The sequence below is a fragment of the Megalops cyprinoides genome, chromosome 5, assembly GCF_013368585.1.
Source record: "Megalops cyprinoides isolate fMegCyp1 chromosome 5, fMegCyp1.pri, whole genome shotgun sequence".
NCBI classification, from domain to species: domain Eukaryota; kingdom Metazoa; phylum Chordata; class Actinopteri; order Elopiformes; family Megalopidae; genus Megalops; species Megalops cyprinoides.
Genome location: NC_050587.1, coordinates 34998095 through 35011876, shown reverse-complemented (window position 1 = coordinate 35011876; position 13782 = coordinate 34998095). Strand labels below are relative to the sequence as shown.

Below are 13782 nucleotides of genomic sequence, written 5' to 3'. Positions count from 1 at the left end.
TTCCCAGTTATGATTCTCGTTCCTTCTCAGGTCTTGGTTGCTTTATGGAAGATACCACTTGAATGCCAGCCTCAGACCTGAACCATCTGTGAGACTGTGAGACTGGGCAGCAGCATATCATAGTGGTATGGAAAATGGCCTGTAACCAAAAGGTTCCTGGTTTGATTCCCCACTAGGGAACTGCTTTTGTACCCTTGGGTAAGGTACTCACCAGCTGTATAAATGGATAACATGTAAAAACTGTAACCTCTGCGAGTGACTGCTAAATGACAATTATGTAATGTAACGTAACGTAATGAGACTGACCGAGCAGCATGCCATGAGCCTTGAGCACCAGGCTCACCCACTGCGCACAGTGCCCTGAGGAATCTCACCGCGAATCTGCAGAGCGGAGTAACTCTCTGAGCACGCCGATGCAGCCCTCCCGGTCTGGCTCCCGCAGAATCCTCTCCACCAGCTCGTCCTTCTTCTCCTGGACCCGGCCCGACCCGTTCAGAACCCCCAGCGCCGCCATCACGTGAGAAGGGTCCGAACATCGGAGCCCTGCCAGCTTCTGCCCTGCCCCACGCCAGGGGCTAGGAGAGCATGCCATTCGCAGGTGTATCAGCAGACCTTTGAGCAACAGAAATCCAGCGCTGATGTGCCAGCAGGGACAGCCTAGCCAAAGTGTTAGACATGAGCGTGGATGAACTTACAGTGATGAATGTACTCAATGGAGAAATGTGCTCCTTGGAAGATTTACCATGCACAAGCCTTTTCCACATACATTAATACTTTTGTAGTAGCAAGTTTTCTTATTTAAACAACACTCCATTACACTGCAAAATAGAGCATCTCAAACACTTTCAGAGAACACCAACAACACGAAAATGTGTCGGATTCCATACCCACCCAATAAAGACTGAGATGTGCAACCATTCAAATTATGAAAGCGGGCTGCAAATCCGGGTGTTCCTCTGTCTTTTAGCTCATAATTGCACGGGCTTGCTGCTCCGCCGTATCCATACCGTTGTTGTGTGTTAAGATTGCTGGCAATCCAAGTGTCCTGTGTTGTAGAGCGAATCGTGCGTACATACCGTTAAACGGAGCAGTCTGCCCTTTGTCACCCGCGCAGCTCTGACGCCGTAGAAAAAACGGGGTGGACCTCTGAGCAGTCTATAAACAGAAGTATTCCGTTTCTGAATACATACAGGTTCGCCAGTTAAAACAGCTTCGTTATCATCTGGGTTAGTTACACACAATAAACGTTTTTAATTATAGGCGCCGTGGGAGTGCTTTTCATATCGCGTCGTCCAGGTCGTCGCCGGTTGTGTACAAGAAGCTCCGCCACGTCTTGTCAAACTTTTATCCACTGTAGTGTAGATCCATTATAGATGCAAAGTTTTGCAAGCTGCATATGCCAGACACCATGACAGCAAGCTATCTCATAAGAACAAGGCGAACTTAGAAGAAACATCTCTTTTGCTAAATCAAATATCTCATATACTAGGCCAACCATACATAGAAAATGTATGGATTGATGATAGATGTGACAGCCACCTAAGCTACTGTTAAGAAACTCAAACCAAGATGGGTAGGTACAGAGCTAAAAGGCAACAGTTTCCTTTGCCTTCTGGAAGGTCTTTATTTGTATTTGGGGGAGAGCTGAAAGGATGGCGAACAAAAGGAGAGAAAAAGAGGGATGCTCATAAAACGTAGCCACAGCCTCTTGTTGCTTTGAGCTATCTCCTTTTTCCAGCCAGCTGCCATTACCCGAAAGTACCAGCTCACCGGTCACCATGGCGACGTTTGGGAAAAGGTTATTCATTCAATTCCCCGGTTAGCTACATATTAAACTACGGAGCCTCGTCTATGCAGCGACACTGCTGTGTAATCGTCACCACTTAAAATTACGTTAGTTGTCATAGTTGCAAAATTTAGGCTAACAATAACTCCCACAAAAGGCTTGCCAACTACTCAGCTGAGGACAATCAATTGCAAAGCAGGCTTTTTGTCTGTTTTGCTGTATTTAAGCGAGACTAGCATGACTTTTGATGAGAAAACATTTGTCAGAATACTGCAAGAAATATGTACACAGCCACACCAATTAACTGCAAATGTTGGCCACGAAAATGTTGCTATACGGCGCCATCACCTGGCGACTAACGCGTGAATCTACAAAAGTGACAATTATCTAACATCATCTTCCTTGGTAAAAACGGGCTACATCAATGCACAGGTACTCAGACTCTTGATTTGAGACGGTAAAAAGCCAGTGATTAATTCCTTATTCGTCCTTACGGAATGGCATACTATCCAGGTTTTAGGCGCTCATATATATACAGCAAATCTACTTAAATTGCCATTGAGACCAACATAACTAGTCAGGCCCACTTAGCAGTCCAAATACCTCTCAGCACATGAAACATTTAATTATTTTATTCATTTTTATTTACTTTTTTTTCATTTTACAGTGAAGAAATGGTCAGATCTTTTCCTACTCTAGGCCCATTTGCACGGCTCATTTATTCAGTTTAATGCATGATTTTTCTCTTTTATTACAAAAAAAATCCCTGCCCCAACCCCTATTTCCATCCCTCAGAACGCAAACTCCCCACTTCCAGATCACCTAGATCTGGAAGAGGAAATAAAAACCAATTCAGTGCACAGTGTTCAATGAACCCATCCACATAAATAAAAATAATAATAGAAACAATCACCATTTTTGTTGCATGTACTTCATGTCTGCCTGTAACATGCATATCTGTGCGTGTTTGTTTGCTGAGAGGGGTACCAACACTGACCAGAGGACAAAAACAGACACTTTGAGTGAGCGTGTGTGTGTGTGTGTGTGGGGGGAATGAAGGGCTTTCTGGAAAAAATCTAGATAGTTTATTCAAGTTAACCACATTTTGACATCATCTGACTTTTATTACTTTTCATTACTTTTTCCAAGTAATGACATTTTAAAGACAAAACTACAATGTAGTAACCTGACAATTTTTTATAATTGATTTTTTAATTTATTTTCCTTTTTTCTTTTTTTTTTTTTTTTTTTTACAAGTACAAATTTGCAGGTTATCTAGTTTTTCCAGGACACCCTTCAAACAAGAGTGGAAGTGTGAACTGGTGAAAGAGTGTACTTGCGAACATGTGGCGGGTCAGAGGGGGTTACTGGGTTTCCATGGAGATATGAGGCCTTTGCACAGCCACAAATGGTCCACACACTAAGCACAAACAACCCCTAACCTTGTGATCAGGCTCCCCCTCTCTCTCTCACTGACCCAAAACAAAACCGGCACAACCCTTCCCCCCGTTGTCCATCACTCAATCCATGTTCTTCAGGCAGCAACAAGAGCACGGACAGAACCCACAGCATGAATCAGTGCGACAAAAAAAACCTCAAACACTCCCATCTACGGCTGTGCTTTAGTCTCAGATCAGGGTGGTGAATGAGTGGGCGTGTGTACCCAGGGTGTCCACCAGGGGGCAGTACAGTGAAAAGGTCCATATTCCATTTAGCCAGCCGTGCAGGGGAGCATCTAGTCCCAGCACACGGATTACAACGGGTGGGTGGGAGGACTGGCCAGGGGAGAGGGGATGGTGACAAAAGTCAGCATTCAAATCCGTTCCAGAGAAGCACAGTTATGTCCTTGTGTGCCTTCCTCTTCCTCCCCCAAATCTACAAACCCATAGCAGCAGGAAGGGCAAGGGGCTTTCCTTCTACAAAAACAAAAAAAAACAAAAATAAAAAAAACTACATTTCCCATCATCCTCTGAGACGTGTCAAGCCAGCCATGGGAGATAAATCAGTTCTGGGAAGTGTTGTTTTTTTTCCTCCCCTCCCATTCTACCTGCTTTACAACGTTCTTTGTCTCCATAATCAGATTTTCCTCTTTTTTTTTGCACTTCAATCCCCAAAGTCTCTTTCCCTCCCATGGACTCCCTCCCGCCCCACCCGGTCGCGGGGCCTGAGGATCATCGCTCCGGCTCCGACTCCAAGGCCAGGACCCTCTTGCGCTCCCGGCACTGCTTCTTATGGGCTGGCCAGTCCCTCTGCTGGCACTGGGAACCACAGTAGCGGGCGACCTGGCAGCGGCCACAGATGTTGAACTCCCTGAGCTGTGGAGGGAGAGATGGGAGAGACTGAGCTTAGACCAGCCTAACTAAGCATAGTCACAGGCAGCATTTCCATTACGTTACATTACATTAGTGTCATTTACCAAATGCTCTTATCCAGAGCGACTTACATAGGCTACAAATTTTTCCATTTATACAGCCGGACATTTACTGAGGCAATTGCGAGTTTAATACCTTGCCCAAGGGTACAATAGTAGTGCCCCACTGAGGAATCGAACCAACAACCATCTGGTTACTAGTCCTGCTCCTTACCACTACACCACACTGATGTCCACTGCATGACACCACGCGTTAGCTTAGCAGATGTCTCAAACCGAATCAACTTGCAGGTTACATTTTTCATATCATACATTCACAGGGCTGAATATTTACTGATGTGATTCAGGGTAAGCGTCTTGCCCAAGAGTACAGCAGAGTGTTTAATTTGAAATGGCATCTACTGTTTAACAACCACTACATTGCAGTGCATGCCACTACACAGTTCATGAATCTGCCTTGACTTGACAACAAAATGTGTTTTTTTTTTTTTCCTTCCCTCAGACTAAAACTCTAGTTACACGAGAGAAAACAATCTGAGGGCAAACGAAACCAGCAGTGCAAAGGCCAGGTGAGGAGCAAGCAGCCGCCTTCCTTACATTACTTCATTACATTACTTTATTTAGCAGACGCTCTTACCCATCACTATGCTAAGAGTAATTATCAAAAAGCATTACAAGAGGTCAGTAAGAAACAAAGTTAAGTGGTAAGCTAGTGTAGAGTGCTTTTTTTGTGGAAATAGCAATCAATAGGATTTTTTTTTCTGCAGACTGGCGCCCCGCTGCGATTGGGTGAGGAACAAGCGGGAAGATTTAAAAGGAGCAAACCTCGGGATGGAGGGAGGGTCCCCTCTGATAGAGCCTACTTGATGATGCGCATTTTAGTGTATATTTTGTGTAAAATACTGTAAATACTTTGTGCTACCGTTTTGTGGTTTAGCCAGCGGGTAGTAGGGGGTGGGTGCCGTTTTCTGTTGTTGATTTTTTTTTTCTTTTTCTCCGGTTTTTGGATAGTTAGGGCGTCAGCAAGTTGTGTTACGTTTGTTATTTTGGCCTTGCCCATCCCTGAAGTTTTGCGTTAATAAAGGAACCCTGGCTTTATTTGCGGTGTCTGTGTTCTGGCCTGGAGACAAGAAAGCAGGGGTGTCCACACGTTTTATTTTATGTTGCACCTCACCCTAGACGGGGTCGTAACAGACATAGAGAGGAAGGTAGGCTAGAGATTCTACCTCGTCCGAGCGCCAACTCCGGGAGGGAACACTACTCACCCTCCTCTCGATGAGCGAGCAGGGCGGGTAGTGACACTCGTAGTAGGTGCAGGAGCACTCCTCCTCCTCCACCAGCTCGCCGTTGGCGTTGTAGTAACGCGTGCGGCTCAGCTCAAGGTACTGCTCCTCCACCGGGTCTGCTGGAACCTGCTGGATCGCCAGCCAGTACAGGGACTGCTCTCTGGAGAGGAGGACGCACAGCGGCACATTACATTATGTTACATTACATTATTGGCATTTCGCAGACACTTAGTTAGTTTTTTTTAAACAATGTTAGCCATTTATACAGATTGATATTTACTGTAGGTTAAGCTCCTTGCCCAAGGGTACAGCAGCAGTGCCCCAGCGAGGAATGGAACCCGCAACCTTTCAGTTACGAGTCCCGCTCCTTAACCACTATGCTTCACTGCCGCCCCACTATCAGTTAGGCACTCAGCACTGAGACTCCTGGGCCGCTCTACGGAGAACTGAATATAGCCTAAGTGACGGGGGGGGGGGGCCACCCCGTCACGTGGCTTGTGCAGCCCTGTGTGCCGACAGACACGTGTGCACGTGTGGCCTGTCCTCTTCCATACATCCTGCTGCTCCTGTGACCTTATTACAAGCACTCCGAGTCGCTCTGGATGCAGGCGTTTGCCAAGTTGACTAAAAGCAAAGTAGTGAAGCTTTCTACAAAATAAACGTTGAGTTAAAAACTGGAGGCAGAAACAGGAGCAGGCCACGGTCTCTGCACAGGGGCTCAATGTTTTCTAATCGCAATAAGCTGCTATACACCTCAGCTGCCCCCTGGAGGATACTGCAATATGCGGGATTGCAAGGTTACAATACAATACTGGTGTACTAGTACTACAGCACTAAAACTACTTTCAACAGAGGGAGAAAAACTCAAAATTCATAGGGGCTTCAAGCACCCTACACTCTGCATTTTTTAAATCAAAACGATAATTAAGTTAATGTTGAGTTGCTGTTAAACATGGTTAAATCACCCATCACTGCTTTGATAATTAACGCACACATTACTTATTGCATGTCCTTTCACCATTACGTTGCTCTACTCATCGGAAACGCATCGCTTGGATTTTACAACACAAACATGAACTGGATGTCTGGATTCAAGTGAGAAAGTGGAAATCCTTATCGTCTCTCTACAGTGAATCCATCACAGATATCACACTTGAGATTATCCAACCAGCTAACAATCACACAAGTCAAATTCAAAATGCATTTCAATTGGAAGAATCTGATTTTGACCTCGGTGCAGTTCTGTGCTTTCCTAAGATTCTCCTTGCTGCTTTTAAAGTAAAAATTAGGGTTGCCTGTTGGATCACATTTTGATGCAATGAAAATAAAAGGAAGATGTTTGTTCGAGTTATTTGCAAAAATCAGTGATTTGGGCATCCATAAATGAAAGAACAATGCTCAAGTGTGTGCATAACGGAGTGCAAAGGAGAACAGCACACTGTGAAGAGCATGTGGCGTAAACCATAGGGAATTAACGGTGCTACTGCTATTGGAAATAAAACGGACCACAGCAATGCAGCACTGTTATTTTACACGATGAACATCTACAAAGCTGCACCACAGACGGCTCTGGAACTGGTCAAACCTGCAGTTTACTGCACACAAACGGACCCAAATAAAACCCCGCGGCTGGACGTCACACAGGCCTGCAAAGCGGCAGCGAAGGACCGCACACCCGGCTTTGATCTAGACCTTTTTTTTTTCCCCCAGTCGCAATTTTAACTGATTTAGCTCACAGCTGGGGTTTGGCCTCAATTTACAGCAGTACAAAGGAATCCCACCCCAGCCTGCAGCTCACCTTCTGATTAAGATTTTATTCCTGGAACTGGTCTTAAAAAATGTGGTGACCTAAAAAATTTGTTCAGCAACAGGTGGACCTGCAGGTGACCCACGGTGCCACGCTCCTGAGAACTTAAATAAGACCCCTGTACGGTACTAGTGCAGTGAATGTGGTCGGCTCCAGCACCTCTGTTTGCTGGAGAGCTCCTCTGGTTTGGGGCTCCATCCCACTGGCACCAGACGCAGGTTGTCCAACCGGTTGTCGACGGTGACAGAGTTGATGTGGACCACCTGAAAGCTGGGAGCGATGCCACCTCGGTGTTTCTCCCTGGGGAACACACACACACACACATACAAAATCAATGAAGACAAATAGTCATGGTCATGCAAAATTACTGTTCAGTCAATGTATGCACATGCAAACCGGTGACACAAAACAGCCATCGTTCAATAACATGCACACATGACAAGGACACATATAGACAGAGCATGGACAGAGTCTGCACTTACTACAAAAAATGCCCACATAGCATACACACAAATACAGCCAGAGAACTGCAGACTCACACACACGCGCATGCACAGGTGCACATGAACATGCACACGTGTGCACCGGCACAAGCGCACACACACGCGCGCACACACACATACAAACTCACCAGAGCAGCTCATGCAGAGGCCGACCTGCCCAGCGGCCTTTGCCAATGTCAAAGGCGTAGGCAAAGATCTTGGCTCCATTCCCGTCAGCATCTACCTCCATGCGTGCCTGGGGGGGTAAGAGAGTGGGGCACGAGTGTGAACCTCACTGATACACAGGGTGACTTAAAATGCCAGAGTACATACTGTATATCCCAACACTCGTTTGAATTACTGCGTTCACATTTTTACTGTAGCTCTTACACTGTATTGAGTTGAGTCATCATGGGACTGCTTGACACATTGACATGCTTTTGGACATAATCTGTTATTTTACGTTACTGTCATTTAAGCAGACATTTTATTGTTTTGTGAACGTACTGTGCGTTTTTCGTGCAGCTTTATTATGCGCATTTATGTAACTTTGCTTTGTTTGTTCAGCTGCTAAGTTTACACTGATTAATGGCTCTGAGTTTGGAAATGTTTATGAACAGTTATTTGTATCATAAATCAAATGTCTACCTCTTGAGCAGTGCTGAATCTCACCCAATGAGAAAATCAATGGACTCAACCAACAGCAGTGTATATCACATCATTTCCATCATAAAACTGGAGGAAATGTTCTAATAATATTGATAAAATGTGGCCGAAGAATTTTGCTTTGGGAAATATCTGTTGACACATCTGTTTTATTTCAGTTTTGAAGGAGTTAAAACCTGAGAAGCTTAAGGTACACTTTCAATGTCGCTATTTTGGTTTGCATGAAAAGTAAAATGACAGGCTTCTTAAATAAGTCAACTCAACCAACTTATGCCAACAAATGGTGCTGTCAGACAGTTGTATGCAGGGAAGTGGTATTTCTGAGCCCTCAAAATGGAGCAGATTCTGACACCCTGAAAAAAAAAACCCCAAAAAAGCTGCTAAACTGGCATTTCTGTCTTATTGTTTCAGAACCATCCTAATTATAATCATCATTATTATAAAAATTACCATCTTTAATTTAATCTACTTATATACAATTATTCACCAACAACAGTCACCATTAATCCCCTCAACTATAAGTAACCATGACTTCAGGGGTTAATATTCCTATTCAAGACAAGCAGCCTGTTTTTCCTGTTACAAATAAATGCTGAAAAACCTGGCTAACAAATTATAATTAATCTGATTTATTGGCCGTTATGGTCTAAAACAGTAATTAATAAATTTAAAAGTGAGTAATTAATAACTTTAAAAAGTGTATCCTGTTTTATCGCCTCAGTGTTCTGACAAGAGCAACCCTGTGGCGTTCCCGAGCATCGCTGTCTCCATGCAATCCTAGAGGGTATGAGAGTGAGCTAGCAGCTACAACGATGAATAGACGCTCCTGCAACATCACAAACTAAACGCTGAACGCGCTAGTGATCCTAACCCAGCGCGACATAGAAGTATCCTCATATGGTCTTTGCGCAAAGGAAGGGGGTGGATACTGTATAGATTCTAGCATAAACAGTGTATACGGTCAAAGTTCTGACAGTATGCAGGCTCAGAGGATACCCCTCTGGAGAGGGCCTGCACATTTTTCTGCCCGCTGACAGTCCACACATGTTTTTTCTCCCAGTGCAAATCCTTGCATTAAGGACAAACCTCTTAAATCAACATATTCCTTGAGATAAAAGTACATTTTCTATTTTTATCCGAAACATAAGATATCAGAGGTAAAGCGTAAATCAATAATTAGATTCAATAACTCAGAGGCTGAAAGAAACAGCATCCACTGTCAATGTCTTCAGCTTGTGTGAAATGCCTTTTTTAAACCACGTGCTGCTGCCTCTCATGTATATCCTGGGTTGTACTGCTACTTTATTTTGAGGGCTGCACTACAAATGTCAGCATGAACCCCAGATTCAAGCTTGCATCTTACTTGTAAGAACCCTTTCCTCTCACCCACGTCCTCTTACCTCAAAGGCATAGTTTTCCACTAGTGGTATGTCCTGCTCGTCTATCAGCGTGTACTTTGTCTGGAAAGGCAAAGAAAGCATCATCGTCAATAAGCAATATGCAAACAGGAAAAAAGACGCTTATCATAAACATCCCAACCTCCATTGCAAGGCAGCACAAAACACAAGATGCTTCAACCACTGAAATATTTCTAGGTTTGCTGTTGCTGGGAGTTTCAGTTCACAATCTATTGCTCTGACAGCGGAACTCAGGCTCCAATACCTGCGCTGACATACGTTAATGAAACAATCCTCAATGGAATTTTTGGTATGGTGGTAAAGAGCAGGGCATACAAACTCAAAGGTTGCTGGTTCGATTCCCGGGCGAACCTCTGCTCTGCTGTCCCTTTGGGCAAAGTACTTAACCCTCAGTAGGTGTATAACTGCTGTACAAACAGATAACATGTACACACTGTATGCTGTGTAAGGCACTCTTGATAAGTACGTCTGCTAAGCAAATTGTAATGTAAAGAGCGTTAGTGACCACTTGCTAGCCCCCTAAAATGTTAAAGTTTAGATATTGACCACACGTGGAACTGCTCTGGCCAGAAGTGAGATTTGCTCAGATCGAAAATATTATGATACCTTTCTAATTTTAGTAGGGTGTCCCATTTTGCAGTTTAGGATATTTTGTTATATATGAGGGCATTATGACCCTGTTAGGTGGCACAATTACTGGAAATTACTTCGAGAGATATTGGAACCATAAAATACAACAAAAAACAGCCAGTTATTTGACACCCATCTCTCAAAAACTGTTCGTTTGAAAGACTGAAGAATATTTGCAATCAATCTAGCGTACATCTGAGACCAAAATGCATGAACCCCGCACACAATAAATGATCTTGATTTATGTTGTTCTGACCCAAAAGCAAGCGATAGCAAGATTTTTCCTGCCCGATTCCTTTTAAAACTGGATGACTGGATGATAACTTGTGTTTAAAGCAACAATTGTTCTACAGCACAAACAATATCGCCTGTACGAGTCAATCTTAAAGCTTCATAGAAAAAGGAACTTAAATGTTGGAATGATGAAACTAATTCCCGACCCAACGTTTTAGTGGTGGACAACGTCTTTTTTATCGCGTTTGTTTATCAAGGCAGGGGACGGTATATATAAATGTATAGCCCCACAGCCCCAGGGGTGTCGATTCTCCATAATAATGCGTTATTATAAACCTTCAAACAGAAACTAAAGGCAGGGCAGCTGCTGTACCGACAGAAAAAAAACATCGTGTTTTCAAGTCACTCACACTCACACACACACACACACACACCACCCTCGTCACGAGCACATACACCTCACGCAGAAATTCCATCTGAGCCGTCCAATCAGCGGACGCGAATTTTTCCCAGCGCTATATCGCTAGCTAACCAGCTAGTCAGGAAGATGACAGGTTTACCGTCATCGCGGTCATGGTCGAAAATGTAGTGATGTGTCAGCTCTGGTACAGGTTATAATGCAGTATTTACCTGTAGATATTCAAATGGAACGGGAGCGATAATGTCTATTCTCCACGGTTTTGACACCTGCTACTCTCTGCTACTACCGGTCAGCTACAGGGGCTAGCCTGCTAGTAAGACGTGCAGGGCCTCGCAAACAGTCCCGACTGTTCATACAAAACGACCTCGTCCCAGACTGATATTCAAAAAGAAATGAAAAAGCTACTTGCTTGGTTGGTTAGTTATCCACGTCTTTCGGACCTTTTCGCTGACATCTGCCCTTTAGTGTATCTTCCTTCGACGCGGCATTGCCGACAGCCCAACCACTAGTCGCATCCTAACGCAAACTAGCTACCTAGCAAGCTGCCGCCGAGAAAAAACCTGTTTGTTACAATCTAGTAAGTTACCATGCAACTACTGTTTGGCAAGAAAACCGACTTAGCTACTAAAATATAACACGGCCAATTATCCGTGGTGTAAAGGATGTATGTCTACTCTATGACTTCTTTAACGCGAGCTAGCGTTATCCGTGTTGATATTCGGAGTCTGTCATAATGTCTCGGGCAGCCGTGACATGCCGGCTTGAGTCACTTTGCAAGCGGTTCCTGGTTTGGAGAATAAGGCTCCACGTCTCAGTACCGGCTCTCTTTTGATTGTAAAAAAATAAAGACAATGTTTTCAGCATTACATACTGTATGTTTTTACAATCGTTCGCGCTGTCTATCCAACTGTTGTAGCGTTCCCCCAACGCAACGGTTTACCCGGGTTAGCAATACTAATTAGCTAGCCAGCTAGCTCGGCTCACACCGCAAAAGCACAGATCAAGACGCGCTTAACGAACGGTGCGCAGACGGTCGGCAGTTCGGACCTCTTAATGTCTCCTTGCCCTCCTTCAGATGCCCAAGAATTATCTGTAGGGAACATTTTATGGCTCTGAAGGCTAATCGTTAATAAAGCCATTTTAGCATTTTGTTCCGTTGTCTTGTCTTTTGATCCCCACCCCTTCTTGCCGCACATGGCAGCCACAGGATCCAACTCACCTTCCCGGCCACACGGCCCAGTCGAACTATCCCTAGCTTGAAATCCGACATGGGGAGAGCGGCTGGATAGCAGCAACAAAGAGAAAGCTGGCCAGGCAATCGAAAAACTTGAGTCTCGTCAGGACTACCCCCAACCCCACTCTACTCCTGATCTAGCCACGGAGGGTTAGTCGGACCCAGGCGCTCGCTCCCCCGCCACAGCCTCCGTGACACACCGCTGGCTGGAATCGGAAAGCCAGGTCACTAGAGGGAGGGCCGAGTCCAAATGATATATCCAATCAGGTTAATGCTAGGGAGGTTGACGATCCAATCAGAAACATCGTGTTTTGACTTCTTCCCAAAGAGCATAGAATACTCACGCTGCCTTTCCTCTTTAATTCCAGGGCGGTGACGTAACCTCCAATGACGCAATAATGTTCGATCAGTCTCTCCAATCAGCGATGGGGTTTTCCTCATGAGGCCCACCCATTTTGCTCTCGACCCTCCTCTTTTCCGCCTGACGACATCACGTTGTCTACGCCTGCTTCCTGTGAGAAATTGTCATTTTCGCGCGAAATAATAAGCAGTTGAACCCGTACTGCGTATGTTTGTTGATCATCATTAGGCTATGAACAACTGAAAAACTTTCTGAAGAGTGGCCAGGTTTACTTGAAACATAAAAATATTGTGTGCACTGAAAATCAATGCACATGAATTTTCCGCAAATCGCAAACGCTACTGTAAGCACACAAAGAACTTTCAAATGAAATCCCGATTATGATTAAATAAAATTAGAAAAAAATAATACAGTCGTCATGGAAGTCTGGAGAATTGAAATATGACAAAAATAAGTAGCTTCAAGTCCAAGAAAAATGTGTAATTTTCCTTCGTGGCTCCTTAAGCAAAAACGGTGCTGTGACCTGTATTGGATCTGACAGCGGGGTGTAGTGGAAATAGGGAGGACTTCTAACCGAAAGGTTGCTGGTTTGATTCCCTGTCAGGGCACTGCTGCTGTACCCTTGGGCAAGGTACTTCCCCCAAAAATTGCCTCAGTAAATATGCAGCTGTATAAATATTTAAAACTGTTACCTATAAGTTGCTCTGGAAAGACAATAGTGTAATGCAATGTAATGGATCTGCTTCATATAGGCTCTACTTTAGGACTGAACACAGTGCATTACAACATTATTTAAAATTTAATTTAAAATATAAGTTTTATTTAAAATAAATAAAACTACACACTTACAGTTACAGAGAGAATAGGCTATGCTTACTGTGTTGCCTCATAACTGCAATTCAGCTGGTCAGGTCTGACCTTTCAATGTCTCCAAAATGCTATAGAGAAATTATAGCCACATTTCTGGTTATGTCTTAAAGTATGAAATCATTTTGGGAGGGCTTTCACAGAGAAATGTTAAGCATTTTGAAGGTCAATTTCTTTATGAATTTTGAGTGTTCTTCTTGGAAAAATTTCTTCAGAGAC

At 44.1% G+C, this 13782-nt stretch overlaps 1 protein-coding gene across 1 annotated transcript; it reads right to left on the bottom strand.

Moving 5' to 3' along the window:
• Nucleotides 1–3057: 3057 nt before the first annotated feature.
• On the bottom strand, nt 3058–12522 carry zmynd19 (zinc finger, MYND-type containing 19). Its single transcript, XM_036528192.1, has 6 exons — nt 12321–12522; nt 9799–9858; nt 7882–7988; nt 7410–7550; nt 5423–5603; nt 3058–4101 (listed from the first exon to the last, which is right to left on the bottom strand). The coding sequence occupies exons 1-6, from the start codon at nt 12369–12371 to the stop codon at nt 3958–3960; spliced, it is 684 nt and encodes a 227-aa protein (XP_036384085.1). The 5' UTR covers nt 12372–12522; the 3' UTR covers nt 3058–3957.
• Between the last annotated feature and the right edge of the window lie 1260 nt (nt 12523–13782).

Coding starts and splice junctions, on each gene's coding strand:
- zmynd19 (XM_036528192.1), bottom strand. CDS start 12,371: ATGTCGGATTTCAAGCTAGGGATAGTTCGACTGGGCCGTGTGGCCGGG. Junction 7,989..9,798: donor TGGAAAACTATGCCTTTGAG/GTAAGAGGACGT, acceptor TTACCCCCCCAG/GCACGCATGGAGGTAGATGC. Junction 7,551..7,881: donor CCTCTGCATGAGCTGCTCTG/GTGAGTTTGTAT, acceptor TGTGTTCCCCAG/GGAGAAACACCGAGGTGGCA.